The 16,584-nt window shown below is 45.1% G+C and overlaps 1 protein-coding gene across 1 annotated transcript in view; it reads right to left on the bottom strand.

The window, feature by feature from the left end:
- PDHA1 (pyruvate dehydrogenase E1 subunit alpha 1) overlaps positions 1 to 15,055 on the bottom strand; it is a 24,136-nt gene extending 9,081 nt beyond the window's left edge. Inside the window, exons 1-9 of the mRNA XM_066599839.1 lie at positions 14,864 to 15,055; positions 11,216 to 11,284; positions 10,567 to 10,740; positions 8,564 to 8,690; positions 3,457 to 3,548; positions 2,214 to 2,306; positions 1,863 to 2,018; positions 1,293 to 1,364; positions 1,145 to 1,212 (exon numbers count right to left, since the gene is read on the bottom strand). Of these exons, the coding sequence (XP_066455936.1) occupies positions 1,145 to 1,212; positions 1,293 to 1,364; positions 1,863 to 2,018; positions 2,214 to 2,306; positions 3,457 to 3,548; positions 8,564 to 8,690; positions 10,567 to 10,740; positions 11,216 to 11,284; positions 14,864 to 14,920 (908 nt within the window). The 5' untranslated portion in view covers positions 14,921 to 15,055. The remainder of the gene's footprint in view (positions 1 to 1,144; positions 1,213 to 1,292; positions 1,365 to 1,862; positions 2,019 to 2,213; positions 2,307 to 3,456; positions 3,549 to 8,563; positions 8,691 to 10,566; positions 10,741 to 11,215; positions 11,285 to 14,863) is intronic.
- Positions 15,056 to 16,584: the final 1,529 nt, after the last annotated feature.

Here is a 16,584-nt window from a genome sequence, read left to right as displayed (position 1 = left end):
AAAGTTTGATTGCCAGTATAATACATTGCCTAACATTATACCAGTGTATCATATTGGTCTATGAAGCTCAGCCTCCTAGACCACTGTAGATGGCATACCCCAGAGGCCATCTTCAATCCTCCGGGTACCGCAGCAGCCAATCCAGACACTGTGATCACATTGATTGCATTAACGGCAGCATATGAAAGAGTTAAACAGCGGGAACCAGAGGAGAGGTTCTTCTCCGCTCCCCAATGTTAGAACAGGTGTCGGGCTGTCATCAGACAGATGGGTCCCTCAATCCTATCAGCACTGGAGACCTCTGCCGGTATTCTGATGCATGTGCATTTTTATGGTGTTGCATCAGAACGAAAACCATTAGGGATTTTAAATGGGTGTATTTACCTGCAGAATTTTTCTCTCAGCAAGATAAAAAATTTGCAGCACGTTACTTTTGGGCGATTCTGTTAAAAAAAAATAAAATACATGCGGGTGCGATCTGACCCATTTTTATTATTGGCACAATATGCAATTTTCACATGTGTGAAAAATCACAAGTGCAGCGATGTGTTTTCCTTACAAAATGCATCGCAAATCTCATAAAAAAGGTTTCCCAGACAGATATACGGGAGGTGCGTTAAGATGTGTCTTTGGTGCACACTTAAAGCAGTGAATGTCGGGAAGTCATCTAACTGGAGTAGCACATTCTGAAGAATTGGTGCAGCACGAGCAAAGTCTTTGAGATGGGAAGCGGAGATTTGGACAATGGAAGAGGTTTGCCTTACATGGTTTACAGACCATAGAGCTCAGATAGGATGGAATACTTAGATGATGGATGTGTGAGCAGGTGAAGCACTTTGTAGGAGGAGAGTGATCATCACCATTACAAGCAGATACCTGTTGGCATTTCCGCAGCTCTGATGACACCTGAGACAAGTGTCTTTTCATGACCATTTTCTCTGTGAGCATTACAAAGCTTAATTGGACTACCAATTGATAAGTCAACTAAGCACTTACCATTTCAAAACGTTAACACACATACAGGCTGGGAACCCAACATCCCACAAACACCTTACTGAAAAGATTAGACGACCTCCACACACTAAATATGAAATGGTGCTCAAATCAAGCCACCAAGACTGAGTACAAAGATAAATATACTTGCCTAACTCCAGGGTCACTCATACTATGGCCATGGTAACGATAAGTCTGAAGCTCCATCAAAATAGGTCCCTGAAAAATAAAGTTTATACAGGCAATGTAAGACACAAAGCTTCAAACATGGTATAACTTTCTTACAAAAGATGTCGTACCTTCCCAGATCTGCAGTGATCAGCGGCAAACTTGGTGGCTTCTCTGACACAAAGAACATCCATGCCATCAATCTGAGAAAAGGAATGTGGAAACAATATGGGGTATGAAAACAAAAGAAACCCCTACAGACATAAAACTTAATATGATTACTTTATCAGCCACCATCGCTGCTCCTTGGTTATTGCTGATCCTTCCTCTGGATCAACATAGAGGGGAAGGGGGAAAGAAGGCTGAACTAGATGGACACGGTCTTCTTTTAGCCTAATGTACTATGAGGCACAAAGTTCAGAGAACGAGAGTCCGAGAACTGGTGTTTGATACCCACCGGGTGCACTGTTCGGGAGCGACTGTCTTCAGCTTGCTCTACCATAGAGATCAATGAAAGAGCGCTTGCACAGAGCAAGTTGAAACAAGTCACACGGAGCACGCTGCAACTGTGACAGTGCAGTAACGATGAGTATCGAACACCACTTCTTGGACTTCCTGTTCCCTGATCTTTGAGCCCCATGACAGTTTATGGTGCACAAAGGTCATGACAGGTTCCCTTTAACAAAGATTAGATTACTTACCCTGAGGCCTGGGATGTAGTCCCCACGTTTGAAGTAGTCTGTACTTGCTGCAGCCCTTTCCACAGAGGTGCCCATGCCATATCTGTTGTTTTCACAAATGAATATACAGGGCAATTTCCATAAGGCAGCCATGTTGTAGGTCTCAAAGATCTGACCCTGAAAACCACACAATGAAGTAACTATAAAACGACTTAAATGATTCACTGCGAGTGTGAGCAAGCAGCGAATGGCGCATTGGCCAGTTTTCACATGGGAAGAGATGGCGATTGTAACAAGTTATTGTAGTTTGATAAATAGTCTAAAAATGTAAAAATGACAAATAAATAAGAAAACGTTTAACCAGTTCTTTACCTGATTAGCGGCACCGTCACCATACAAGGCCAGGCAGATCTCATTTTTTCCAAAATACTTACAGGCCAAAGCAATGCCTGCTCCAAGGGGAACCTGGGAAAATGCATCCAAATTAGTTCCCAATAGAATAATGTGAATTATTCTCATTTAGAAAATACGCAACAAATCTACGTGTATATTAAAGCACCAACTACAGTTATACAAACAGGTAATAAAAGAGTGCATGTCTAATTAACTAAACTCATGGGCTTACATCTAATACACAACTTTACTAGTAGGCCCCTCCACATAAAAAGGGGAGAATCCTCATTGATAAATTAACTTTTTTTGGAAGGCCTTTATTCCCTTGGCATTTATGAGTCCATTGGGCAGTCCTCCTTGGTCATTGAGAGCCACCGCTGTATGCAGTCTTATCGGGCAGGCCGTCAATGACAGAGCCACTCACTACACTCATAAGCATGTCAACTGCCTTCTTTCCTGGCAACACCTTGTAATCTGCACATTCCACATCTTCTCCTTCCCTCAGCTAAGGGTACCACATCTACCCACCCCTTGTCATTAGAGTCAGAGAGAAAAAGAACAATTCAGTCAGCCTGACAGATTTTGCAGGAAACTTAGTCCTCCAGCTGGCAGTGCATTAGATTACACTGTAAGCACTGCAAAAAAAAGGATTAGGGATTTTTAATTGCAATCAAGTAAAAAAATAAATGCTATGTATGCAAACATAAATGGGACTTATAGAAAATCCAAGTAGAAGGTGTTTATGGTCTTAACCCTTTCCAATCCAATTTGTTTCCTGGTTTTCCTAGGGGGATTACTCTTTTTCTGCCGTTATACAACAGCGCTATATGCTGGCTAAAGCCAGTACTGCATGAGGTGACACATTGGATAAGCTCCGACTGCAGAGAGGCTGGCACTATACAGTAAGAGAACCTCGACGGACATCTTCCAACATCAGAGCTGTACAGCCTTAAATCATAATGTCTTCAGACGTCAGACAGTGGATTGGAAAGGGTTAATGGCACTAAAATAATAAAGTCACGCCTATTAACACAACATCTGAGAATTACTGCACAATAGTAATATACCCCATCTTACACCACGAAGTACAACTGTATGTGGAGCATAGGAATGACTAGTCCCATTATTGGACTGATTATTCACATCCTAACTAAACCAACACATTATAATGATATCTTCACAAAATCACAAATATTTAAAATTAAACCCTCCTCTCACCTACCTGAGCGCCCACTATGCCATTTCCTCCGTAGAAGTTCCTGGCATACATGTGCATAGAGCCTCCTTTACCTTTAGCACAACCGCCTTTTCTTCCTGTTGGGAAGAAGAGGAATAGGAAGTTTTCCCATAACTCAAAAAAAAAGAAAAACCCTTGTTACATTATCACTTTCCACTAGGAAGTGACTCTACACCTTAAAGGGGTCTTTCAGGGCTGAAATACTGATGACCTATTCTCAGGTTAGGATACCAACATCAGATTGTTGGGGGTTTGCTGCTTGTGACCCGCTATGATCAGCTGTCTGAAGTGGCGTATGAGTAAGTGCCACAGCCACTTCACAGCATATGTCTGGTATAGCAGCTTCATCAGATTTATTTGAATGGGCCATGTGACTGATGAACATGATAAGAACACAGCAGCCTCTTCAATCAGCTGATCTCTAGGCGCTCCGAGTGGCTGTGGACCCCCACCAATCCCACACAGATGATCTGCCTTCAGGATAGGTTGTCAGTATCGCAGTCCTGAAAACCCCTCTAAGTGTCATGTCAACATTGAATGACAAAACCAGTGAAAGCGGTATGTGTTACAACGTATACCAAGGTCACAGCAAAAGTGCCTAAGTTAAGTTTCACACAGGCAAGGGCACCAGATATCGCCATCAATGGGAAAGCCCCGTGGACGCGAGGCATTTTCATTTTAAAACAGCCTCACATCACTGTGGGGCTGAAGGGTTGCTCTGCTGTGGCTGTCACAGCTGTGGCAGAGGATCGCGGAGTTCTCCCATTGCTTTCAATGGGGTCGGTGCTGCTGCTGCCAGCCCCATACAATACAACGGGGCTGCTAGCTATGATCTCGCAGTTAGATAGTATATGCTGCGATTTGTTTCCAGCATAGCATCGCATCATGGTGCAATGTAGAGGGGGAAAAAGGGCTGATGTGTACAACCCATTCAAAAGAATGGGGGGGTCATTTTTGCGTCTCCCAACGCACAAATCTCGTGCAATTTTCTTGGCAGTGTGAAAACGGCCTAAGTGTTTTGCGTTGATGTTGATTCATACAAAATGGAAATAATCACTATAGGAAGATTTTATAGCTGGTTGTAGTTGAGCAACATAGTCAATATGGCTTTTTAGGCTGGGTTCACACGGAACAGATTTGCTTAAGATTTTCTTTACAGAAATTCCGCCCGCGGCTCCTAACTTTGGTATTATCCAGCAGAGTGGACGAGATTTTGCAAAAATCTCGTCCACACGCTGCGGCCAAACAGTGCGGAAATGGCTAATGCAATTTATTGTCGAGACCCCTGTGCCCCCAATATGTTTCCCCAGCTCTCGTGTGTTTTAATATCTAATTCAAATGCTACCATACCCTGTTCTCTGCTGCAGATGGCTTCTCGCTCCATACATCGTGGCTGTCAGCTATTTCTTACAGCCAGCAGCTGCCCACATCAGCACCGATAAGCCGTGCCACTCATCAGAGCTCTTAACCCTTTAAATACCGCAGTCAATTGTGACAGCGGTATTTAAATCCCATGACCGATGTTCCGGTGTCCTGGCAGCCGAGGGCCTTCTCAAAGGCCCCTGGGCTGTCATAGCAGAATGCCTATCAAGGCATTGTTCGAATGCCTGTCAGATCGTGGTATAATGTCATACAGCAGGGGCGATCAAAGCATCGCAAGTTCTTGTTAAAAATAATTAGTAAAACTTTTTTCAACTTAATGCATTATTTACGACGCACAGTGAACAGCATCAGGAAAAAAAAAAAAAAGAACGCCAGAATTGCGCTTTTTTATGGTCACCACGTCTCCAAGAAAACAATGTAATAAAAAGCGATTAAAAAGTTGTATGTATTCTAGAATGGTACCAATGGAAACTACAGGATTTCCCACAAAAAAGGAACCCTCACACAACTATGTCGACGAAGAAATTTTAAAAATTATGACCGTCAATAGATGGTAGCAGAAAAGCCTTTAAAAAAAATTAAATATCTCTGAAAAAAAAAACTCAGCAAAATAAAAATAAAAAATTATAAGTTTGGTATCGTACTGACCTGAATAACGTTATCAGTTCATTTTTGCTGCAGTGTGTACGCCATAGAAACAAGACATACCCAAAGATGGCGGAATTTCATTTATTTTTTTTTCCACTTCACTTAAGATTTTTTTTTCAGTACATTATATTATACATTAAATTGTACCATTGAAAAATACAACAGGGGAGAGGAAAACTGAAATGTGGGGGTGGGTGGGGACCTTTAGGCTTCCTTCACATTGAGTGGACACAAGATTGCAGCAAGGGGAGAACAAAAAAAAAAAAAAAGAAGAGCTATCGCATCACTTTCAATCCCCGACCAGAAGTGATGAAGGGAAACCGTGCCGGAGACCTAGAGGAAGCTGCAGCAGTGTCAGACAGCGCTTCTAAGGTAATGTATGTAGTTTTTTTTTCTCTGCAGCCAGGGCTTAGTTTAGGCTTTGACAGTAGGATTTCCTGCTGTCAAAGTTGCATCGCACCGCACAAAAATAAAAAAAAAAATTATAAAAAAAAAAACAACCACATTTTCGTGTGATGCAACAGAGAGGAAGGCTCCCATGGAGACATGGGCTACAAAACCTCACGAGTCGCGGGCATATCGCCGGACCTGCATGGTTTTTGTGTCAGGTTGTTGCATGCTACAAAACATCGCATGTGTGAAGTAACCTATAGGAGAGCATGGACTTCTTATACATGCGATTTGTAGCATGTAGCAACAAAACAAGATCGCGTGTGAAGGAGGCCTAAAAGGTTAAGGACTAGGTTATTCTTGGCCTTAAGGACTAGAAAAAGAATGGCAATTTTTAGCAGCTGCCAACTTTTTCTCAAGGCCATTATAGTAAATCAAAATTGGATTTTACATCTGTAGCATGTAGTGTTTGCTGCGGGCTTCTCCCTATGCAATGCAAAGAATGATCTCCACACCATTGGGTGAGGAAACTCTGCAGTGTATGAAGATACTCTTACAGCCAGCTCGACCAGTCTAAACACCAACCTGGATGACACTAAAGACCTTTCCTTTAAAATGTACTCTGCCCAATAGCTATATTCATCATTCCTCATACTCAGTAAAGGCCCATTTACACCAGCCGATGATCGCTTAAAAAAAAAATCTAACTCTGCGATCGTTTTAGCGATAATCGGTGCGTGTAAATGTGTGCCCAACTTCCGCTTTTCAGGCACAGCTGGCTGATCGTTAAATTCAGTCTAACCTAAAAATGGTCCTTCACTTTTCTCCACATTGTTTCCCCATGGATAACAAAGGATCTGAGTGCAGATAATAGCCTTGGGCTATTAACTGTGTTCAGGGAAGGCTTTATTTGCACATTTAATTGGTATTTAAGTAGCTGAGTAGCTACTTAACCCCTTAGTGACTTTTCCTACTCCCTTTTAAAAAATCGTAGCTCCTTTATTTATCCATCGCCGTCGCTGTATGAGGGCTTGTTTTTTGCGGGACGAGTTGTATTTTTCAAATGGCACTATTTATTGTACCATATAATTTACTGAAAAACTTTTTAAAAATTCTTAGCGGAGAGAAATGGAAAAAAAACCCCGACATTCCACCATCTTTCGGTGCGTCCTGTTTCTACAGCACACAAATTGCAACAAAAACGACCTGCTATTTTTATTCTATGGGTCAGTACTAGAGATGAGCGAGCGTACTCGGAAAAGCACTACTTGCTCGAGTAATTTGCTTTATCCGAGTATCGCTGTGCTCGGGTCTGAAGATTCGGGTGCCGGCACGGAGCGGGGAGCTGCAGGGGAGAGCGGGGAGGAACGGAGGGGAGATCTTTCTCTCCCTCTCTCCCGCCCGCTCTCCCCTGCAGCTCCCCGCTCCGTGCCGGCACCCGAATCTTCAGACCCGAGCACAGCGATACTCGGATAAAGCAAATTACTCGAGCGAGTAGTGCTTTTCCGAGTACGCTCGCTCATCTCTAGTCAGTACGATTGCTACGATACCAAACTTGTATAGTATTTTTTTTGCTGTAGTACTTTAATTTTTTTTTTTAAGATATTTAATTTTCTTCAATTATTTTCTGCGGTCATTTTGTGCGCGCAATACCTTTTTTATTTTTCCGTCGACGTAGTTGAGCAAGGGCTCATTTTTTGCGGGATGTCCTGAAGTTTCCGATAGTATCAATTTGGAGTACGACTTTTTGATCGCTTTTTATTGTGTTTTTTCTGGGAGACAGGGTAACTAAAAAAGTGTATTTCTGGCGTTCTTTTTTTTTTTTTTTTTCAGACGACGTTCACCGCGCAGGAAAAATAATGCACTACTTTGATAGATCGGACTTTTACGGACACGGCGATATCAAATACATATTTTTATTTTATGATTTTGATTTTTTAATAATAGATATGGCAAAAGGGGGGGTGATTTAAACTTTTATAACTTTTTTTTTTTGAACAATTAAAAAAACTTTATTGATTATTTTTTTTACATTACTTTGAAGTCCCCCTGGGGGAGTTTAACATGCGATGCTTTGATCGCTCCTGCAGTATGACGTAATGCTATAGCATTACGTCATACTGCTTTTTTTACAGGCAGTCTTTCAAGCCACCCTGTGTGGATGGCTTGATAGGCAGTCTGCTAAGGCAGCCCTGGGGCCATTCATTGGGCCCCCGGCTGCCATGACACCTGCACGGCTCCCCCGATCTCACCGCGGGGGGGGCCGTGCGGGACCCCAGAACAGCGTTCGGGGGGTTTAAATGCCGCTGTCAGAATTGACAGCGGCATTTAAAGGGTTAATAGCCACGATCGGCCGAGTGCAGCTATTGCCCGCGGGTGTCAGCTGTAATAAACAGCTGATGTCCGCGCTGTATGGAGGGAGATAGCGGCGCTACCTCCCTCCATACACGTCCTGCAACAGCAGGACGTAGTTTTACGATAGGGCTGTCACTAAGGGGTTAAATAACAATGATCGCATACCAATGATTTATGCAAAATGATCGCTCAAAGCTGTCACTCAAAACTGTCCTTTGAGCGATCATCTGCCCACCAGCCTTAATAGTTAACAGAAATTACAGATGTAGTTAAAGAACAAACAAATGCATTACTGTATAAAAACCATATACAGCACCTGTAAGCTCTGCCAGGATCTCCTTCACGGAGACTCCACGGGTATACGTGTATCCATGTGCTCGGTAGGCTGTAATTAAATGATCGGTGGGGTTTATAGCAGCCTCTAAGCCAACACAACAAGCTTCCTGTAGAAGGAAAATTAGAAGGAATGTATCAACAGAAAAGGGGGCATTCATTTAAATCACATTTTTTTACTCCAAACATGGTTTTTTTTTCGTTACTTGACTTCCCGTATACAAAAGAAAAAAAAATTCCTAGATATTTCAGCACTACCACTGAATAGCATCAACAGCTGACTGTGTAGATCAGGTAAGCACTGTTATTATCATTACAACTCAGAGGATGTAATGACAGCCCTGTAAGACTGGGTGCTCTACTGAATTGACTAGAATGGAGTTGCTTCTAGTAGATCCCACCATCAACAACTCCATTCTACATTAGTTACAACCCTGGGAGTACTGGAAGCCAAACCTCCTTTCCATTCCCACAAAAGCAAACATGAGCAGGAAGCTGGTGGCATATAAAGAGGACAGGCCTGTAGACACAGTATAAAAAGAAATATATATTATACACATAGGAGGAGAGACGAGGCGGACTTACAAGAAAAACCTTCAGGCACCAGTCTGTCTAATTTACACGCAGCGCAGGAGGTTTATGGCCTAATATCCACGGGAAAATTCGGGCCTGCGTGGATTCTCCATGCAGAATCCCGCCGCGGATCCCTCCTTTCCCGCGGACATGAGGCCAGAAAACCCTTATTACTTACCTGTCCGGACGGTGAGGATCTCCCCTACATCGCGGACGGATCTTCTTTCTTCGGCCCGGCGGATGTGTTTGGCATGCCGTGCACATTTTATTTAGTTTTTTTCGATTCCAGCTTTCTCGCGGCAGAGCAGAAATTCAGCTGCGGGTGTGCCGCGGAAACAGGCGGCTTCCATAGGCTTTAATGAAAGCCCGCACAGAAATGTCACCGCTGGCTCTGCGCATGTGCAGCTGTGCGCCAGCCAGCACATAGAGTGGAGCAGATGCTGGAGAAGGTGGCCACAGGGGTCACTGCAGGGGCACGGCTCGCATCTCGCTACGGGAATTCTCGCAGCTGGATCCGACCCGGAAATCTGCATTTTTTTTTTAAGTTTTCCAAAATAATTTTTTTTTTTTAGAAATTTACTTTTTCTAAATTGTTGTACAAGACCCATTACTTTTATTTTTTTTATTTTCCATGGATGGAGCTCTGCGACAGCTTGCTTTTTGTCAGTATGATTTTGGGGTACACACAGATTTTATCATCACTTTTATTAAGTTTTTTTGGGGAGGCAAAAATGAACAAAAGCATTTTGTCTTTTTTTTTTTTTTACTGTGCATGATAAATAGTCTGTTCAATTTATTGTACAGGTCGTTATGGATACAGTGATACCAAATATGTGAGATTTAAAATATTTATTTTATTTTATTTTTTTTTATACACAAACTGGAAATTGCAAAAAAAAAAAGAGGGTTTTTAAATGTTTTATGTCACTGTAGGGGACTTAAACCATAAAAGCTATAACTTCCATGATAATGCATAGCAGTAATTCTTACAACAGTGATCATAGATCATGGCGGACTGGGACACTAGTGTCTGTCGTACAGTTGCCATGGCAACCCGTGAACCCTTTACATAGTGTAATGTACATTGATTGCGGCATGTAGGGTATTAACAGTGGGGAAAATTGCTGTTCTCATCGATCCCTGCTATAGCAGCAGGAGGCCTGCTGTCAGTCTCCCGCTGCGGGATGGCGCTGGCTCACTTCTAAGCCTATGCTATCCATAGCATGCAAGTTTATGTCCTGTCGCACCAAGTACTACTCTGCCAGGATGTAAACTTACGTTCTGTAGTGTTACCGGGTTAATAAATGACATTACATTTCCGAGCCTGAAATCTCTGACACTGAATTATTTTTGGCGTTGGGTTACGGATTTCATCTTATGTCAGGGATGGTCACACATTCTTATGGCTCTTACCTGCCCATCATAAAGATGACAGAACCCACGAACTATTTTCTGCTTGTAGAGCTGATCTGACTTGAGTTCCATTCGCCGGATGGTCTGCATAGTCCTGTAATACTGCAGTCCTTGCTCGCGGGTCAGCACGGCGGTGGTTGGTGGGGCCTCCTCCAATCGGTGAACATCACATTGCTAGTCATAGAGCAATATGGCTATATTAGTAAATGCATGAAGAGTTTATCAAAACCTTAACGACATGAAAAATTTTGAAATTATTTAAATGCAATAATTTGCCACTTTTTGCCGTTTTATACTACTTTACAAGCATGGAGAGTAAACTGGGTTTGGTTTAGGAGGAGCGAAGCCTCCTGCAGATGGGCAGATTTAGTATAATTTGGGCTAGAAACCATCTACAAGAGCTAAATGCAATGCAATATTGGACCTAATGGTTCCCTATGATGATGTAGATATCAGAATTTGGTGCAAGCAGCATGAATCAAAGAACCCTTCCTGTCAGCTGTCAACAAGCTCAGGCTGGTGAAGGGGTAGTAATGGTGGGGGATACCACTGGATTGATGCCCTAATGCTGTTCTGAAGGCCCAAGGCGCTACAAGATGGGGGTCGCCAGTAATGGCTTTAAAGTTTTCTACACTTTCAAAAGTCTTACCTTGATGTCAAATGTTGCTTCAGTTGCAAAGTCTGCATAGCTGCGCGACGCCACAATAACACGAGCGGCCTTAAAAGTAGAAGGAAAAGAAAGAAAAAAAAAGAACCTTATGTTAATAGGAAGATGGATAATGGTGTACATGTGGTCATTCATACAAGTACAGCATCCATGGAATGAAGCACACATGATAATGAAGACACCGGAGGCATGTGAGGAGCAGCATGCATGGAAATTAGTGTGCATTTGATGCCCGCCGGCCCCAACACTGATGGCACTAGATGGCTTCTGAGGTTTCCTGAGCAATCCTTCCAGCCGGTCTGAATGAGGCCGAAGACACAAAGCCTTTACAACACTAGAGCAGGGGCCTCATTTACCAAATATGTACACAGAAAAGTTGGCCATGCTGCCCAGAGCAACGAATCCTAATACACCTTTTATTTTTCAACTTACAAGCAAGAATCTTGTCTTTCGAGACACCTAAATCACCCTGACTCCTCCAGTCCCCGGGTCGCCTCACCTCCAGCCGCCCGGATCCTCTGGCTCCTGTTATGAAGTGTACATTCTCAGCTTTCTCCTTCCTGCAGGTCAGTGTACCCAGTCACAAGTGACGTAGCTTTCACTGCCTAGCAGGGAATGCCGAATCCTATGCCGAGCTATTGCCAAGACTGTGCTTGCGTGCTGTTGCGTGGTTATAGTGTATGGGCACTCGCAGCGAGACAGCGCGCATATACCGTCTCTGTAATAGCCTGGCATAGGATTCGGCATTCAGCATGCATGTACAGTTTCGGTGATAGCCCAGCATAGGATTCGGCATTCCCTGCTAGGCAGTGAACACTACATCACTAGTGCCCGGGTAGACTGACCTGCAGGAAGGAGAAAGCCTGTGAATGTACATAACCTCATAGGAAGAAGAGGATCCGGCTGGCTGGAGGTGATGTGACTAGGGACTGGAGGAGCCAGAAGAAGATCGGGGAGGAGAAGGTGCTATAAGAAGACTGACGGGGAAGGAATAGGTAAGTATAGAATTTACAAATAAATGACATTTTCAGGAGGGTTTTTCCCATTTTAAGATCACTATTAAGGGGTTAAAAGCTGTTCGGTGGGACTCATTGCAGCCCCCCTTATTATTTAAGGCTAGGGACGGCTTTGAGGCGGCTTGACAATTATTGGCCTAGGTTAACAAATTATGCAAATCCTATCAAAGATTGTTGTGATGAAGAACACCGAACAACACACACAACTAGCAGGCCTCACTCAGACAGGCGTGGGCGTATTACACAGGGGAGTACGCAGCAAGCACATGTGCACTTGCTGTGTACAGCCAATCTTCACATGTACAAGCCAAGATAGGACATGCCGCTTCTCATGGAGTGAGCGGCACAATGACCAATGGGACATTAGTAGTGCGTATCACATGTGCAAAAAGTGCTGACGCAATACGCAGTGAACACACGCCGGTGTGAGCGAGCCCCAAGAAGCATCAGTGAAGGCGAAGTAGTTCCTTACCTCACTGGCTGCCCCCTTTACACAGCCGCATGCCCAAGACATAAAAGAGAAGAAATATAGTCTTACCAAGGAGAACGGCTATAACATGCGTGCCATTAGCGGTTATTTGCACCTTGGGTTACGCCATGGGCACATTTGAAAATACTTGTGGGCTTACTGGGAGATAATGCAAATATAACAAGTAACGGCACCCAATAATCCTGTTACCGAACGCCCGGCGGGGGTTGTGTGCACCGGTGACCGCCCACTATTGTAAGGTCATGTGCTGCCCCGGTCACATGCGGGAGATGGCGAGCGCCTCAAGAATCTACACCACAAGACCATTTAAACAACTTTAAAAAACTCCTCCATCCCAGCTGCTTCCCGTTCAGCGCTGCTGCCCCGATGCCCGCAACCAGGAAGAAGCGCCAGGCGGGAATGTGCATGTGACCGCTCAGCCACTCACAGGCTGTAGTGCCGGATCTTCTGCGGCCACATGTACAAGGAACGGCACAAAACCGCCCGCCAAGGTCCGTATGGTGGGCACCGGGGTCTGTATGGTGGGCACCGGGGCTTCAGCACTGGACGGGGAGCAGCTGGGATAGGTGAATATTCAATTTTAGTTCATTTATCCCCCTTTTTTTCTGTCCCAGAACAGAAGATATGGCGACAGGGCAGGCATGCGCGTCCGCTGCTCCCAGAGCTAGTGGCCTTATTCTGACATCACTGCGGGGGAGGAAATTACCCCCAAAGACGGTCCGGACTGTACTTACCACTGGTACTTCAGAAAGCATAAGAAGTCCCATACACACCGTGTGCTTATGACAGTAAAAGACTTTTTTTTTTTTTTTTTACTGGCATGTGCTTTTTTTAAAAGAGTTGCGAAAGAAGCCAAACTGAAGGCTGAGAGAATTGCGGCAAAAGTGCGTCTTTTTTTCCCATCATTTATTTTCCTCACAAAAACATCGCGGCCGCGAAGATCAATGGAGATCTCTAATGTTAAACAAGGGTTTGGTACGGTGTTAGCCAGTAGAGCGAAGGGTGATTGTTCTCAGTGAGAGAAACCAAGTAATCTTGTAGATGTGATACCTTTTAATGGCTAACAAAAATACACGAGGTTATAGCGAGCTTTTGGGGATATCACGCCTGACAAAAGGGGGTCGAGATATCCCCAAAAGCTCACTATAACATCATGTATTTTTGTTAGCCATTAAAAGGTATCACATCTACAAGATTACTTGGCTTCTCTCACTGAGAACAATCACACTTTTCGAATGTTAAAAACGCATTACACGAAAATGGCGCGTTCGTGCTCGGCGGTGCGATAAAAAGGAGGCTCCATAGAAAAACATGGGAGATTTGAAGAAGAAAAAAAGACGCAGAAAAAGGGGGCGTAATGTGGTTTTTTTCTAACGCAACATCACAGGAGTGAAAACATCGCAAATGGGAATGAAACCATTGGTTTCATCACGTGACATGACCAGGTGTGCCAGCAGCCCCTGTACAGCACCACGGTATATGCTGGCACCATACTAAGTAAGGGTAGCAGCTCCCCGGCCCCTCACGTGGCATGACCAGGTGTGCCAACAGCCCCTGTACAGCACCACGGTATATGCTGGCACCATCCTAAGTAAGGGTAGTAGCAGCCCTACCCCTCATGTGACATGACCAGGTGTGCCAGCAGCCCCTGTATACCGCCACGGTATATGCTGGCGCCATCCTAAGTAAGGATAGTAGCAGCCCTACCCCTCACATGGCATGACCAGATGTGCCAGCAGCCCCTGTACAGGACCACAGTATATGCTGGCACCATACTAAGTGAGAGTAGCAGTGCCCCTACCCCTCACGTGACTTGACCAGGTGTGCCAGCAGCCCCTGTACAGGACCACTGTATATGCTGGCACCATACTAAGGGTAGCAGCGCCCCTACCCCTCACGTGACATGACCAGGTGTGCCAGCAGACCCTGTATAGCGCCACGGTATATGCTGGCACCATACTAAGTAAGGGTAGCAGCGCCCCTACCCCTCACGTGACACTCTGTGGATGGACTTGTCTCCCGTCGTCCTGGCCGGTTACCATGGAGACCACAGAGTTCTCCTTCACGCACTACACGGGTCACCACAGCCGCCCCGGTGTCTCGTCCTCCTCCCCCACTACTTACAGGTTTGTGGGCCGAGCCCTGCAGCACACGGGACAGCAGTGACAGCATCTTTTGCATGGGCGGCCGCTGACAAGAGGATCCGGGTCACTGACCGAGGCGAGCTGCTGACACCTACGACCTCGAAAGCCGCTCTGTCGCCTGTAACCTTCCAAGCGGCCTATCCCGTCCGTCCTGTGCTGCCAGCGCCGCCGTGACGTCACTCGCACGTCTCCCCACGTGACCGACGTACGCCCGCGGCGGCCATCTTTAGTAAGGGGACTGGAGGAGTTCTTGCCAGAAATACTAGTATAGAACAGCAGAATGCACCTGTGCTGAGAAGTCATAGAAAACCGTGTGCAAGGAACTACTCAGCCGGGTGTTATTGTGGCTGGAAAATAATGTATAAAATATCAAGATATGCCAAGGGTTTAATGCCTTAAGTAATTAGTATCCAAATCCTCAGGCCGGCCTTACGTGGACGTAAGTGTATTTCCGCATGCATTTGCGCTACATATTTGCACGCTGGGTGTTGCATTGTTGTGTGCGCCTGCGCTTGTTTTGCACTATTTTTTTTGTGTGAAAACACGTAAGCATGCTCCCATGGGTAATTAAAATGTGAACGAACGCATTAAAATCAGTGGGTTCCATTCGTTGTGTATTGAGCACACAAATGTTGCATGCATAGCATACTGCGCAAATGCGTTCATGTGAATAAGCCCTAAGGCTGGTGTCACACGGCCATAAGTGCATTTGCTCCACATATTTGCCTGGTGGATGTTGCACTTTTGCACGTGCTTTAGGCCTCCTTCAGATGGGCAAATTTGTACGTGTGTTTGCACATGGAAAATCTGTGTGAGTAAGACACAGAAAATAGAACCCATTGATTTGAATGGGTTTATCTGTATGTGCGAATTTCCCCCACATTTCAATCGACCGAACAAAAAGCAGCATACTCTTTATCTGCAAATCTGTACACCCAAAGTTCCTATAGAAGTCAATGGGGGTGCGCAAATCCACGTCCAATAGGCCAGGAGATGCGTAGAACACAGCCAATTGTGCAAGAAAAAGAACATATCTGGACTAATTAGCCATTTAACCCCCTTCAGTGGCAGGTTTATTATTACCATGTCATGCCTCACAGGGCAGGTTTTTTAAATGAGTCAACAATGCAAATAAAACCGCGGAAGATTTCAGATGACAGCTCAGTGCTCTGCACTTTTCAGCACTAGAGCTGTCCACGGAAATCTGCCAGGGTTTAACTGCATGGTCAGTGCAGCAAGCCCCAGAGATTTTCCGGGCGTGCCACTAAAGAGGTTAAGGCCTCATATCCACGGGGACAGACCCGCAGCGGGTGTCCCGTACACGTGATCCGCGCCCCATGGGGATGCATTGGACACCCGCAGGTAATTAAATGCCTGCAGATGTCATTTTTCCTTGAGGCGCGGATTGCGTGTGCGGGAAAACACCCGCAGCATGCTCCATTTTAGTGTGGGTCTCCCGCGGGGACAGCTCCCGCAGGCTTCTATATAATCCGTCCGGATCCGCGGCACACCCGCAGCTGAATTCCTGCTCTCCGGCACGAAAGAGCAGGAGTTTAAAAAAAAAAAGTCCATGGCGCATGCGCGCGGCACGCTGCCGGTGTGCTGAGCACATTCGCTGGGCCAGAGAAAGAAGATCCCCAGCGTCCGGACAGGTAAGTGATTCTTATTTTTAGGCCTCATGTCCGCGGGAAAGGAGGGACC

Source organism: Eleutherodactylus coqui, chromosome 4, assembly GCF_035609145.1.
Source record: "Eleutherodactylus coqui strain aEleCoq1 chromosome 4, aEleCoq1.hap1, whole genome shotgun sequence".
NCBI lineage: Eukaryota > Metazoa > Chordata > Amphibia > Anura > Eleutherodactylidae > Eleutherodactylus > Eleutherodactylus coqui.
This window is presented reverse-complemented; position numbering and strand designations above follow the sequence as displayed.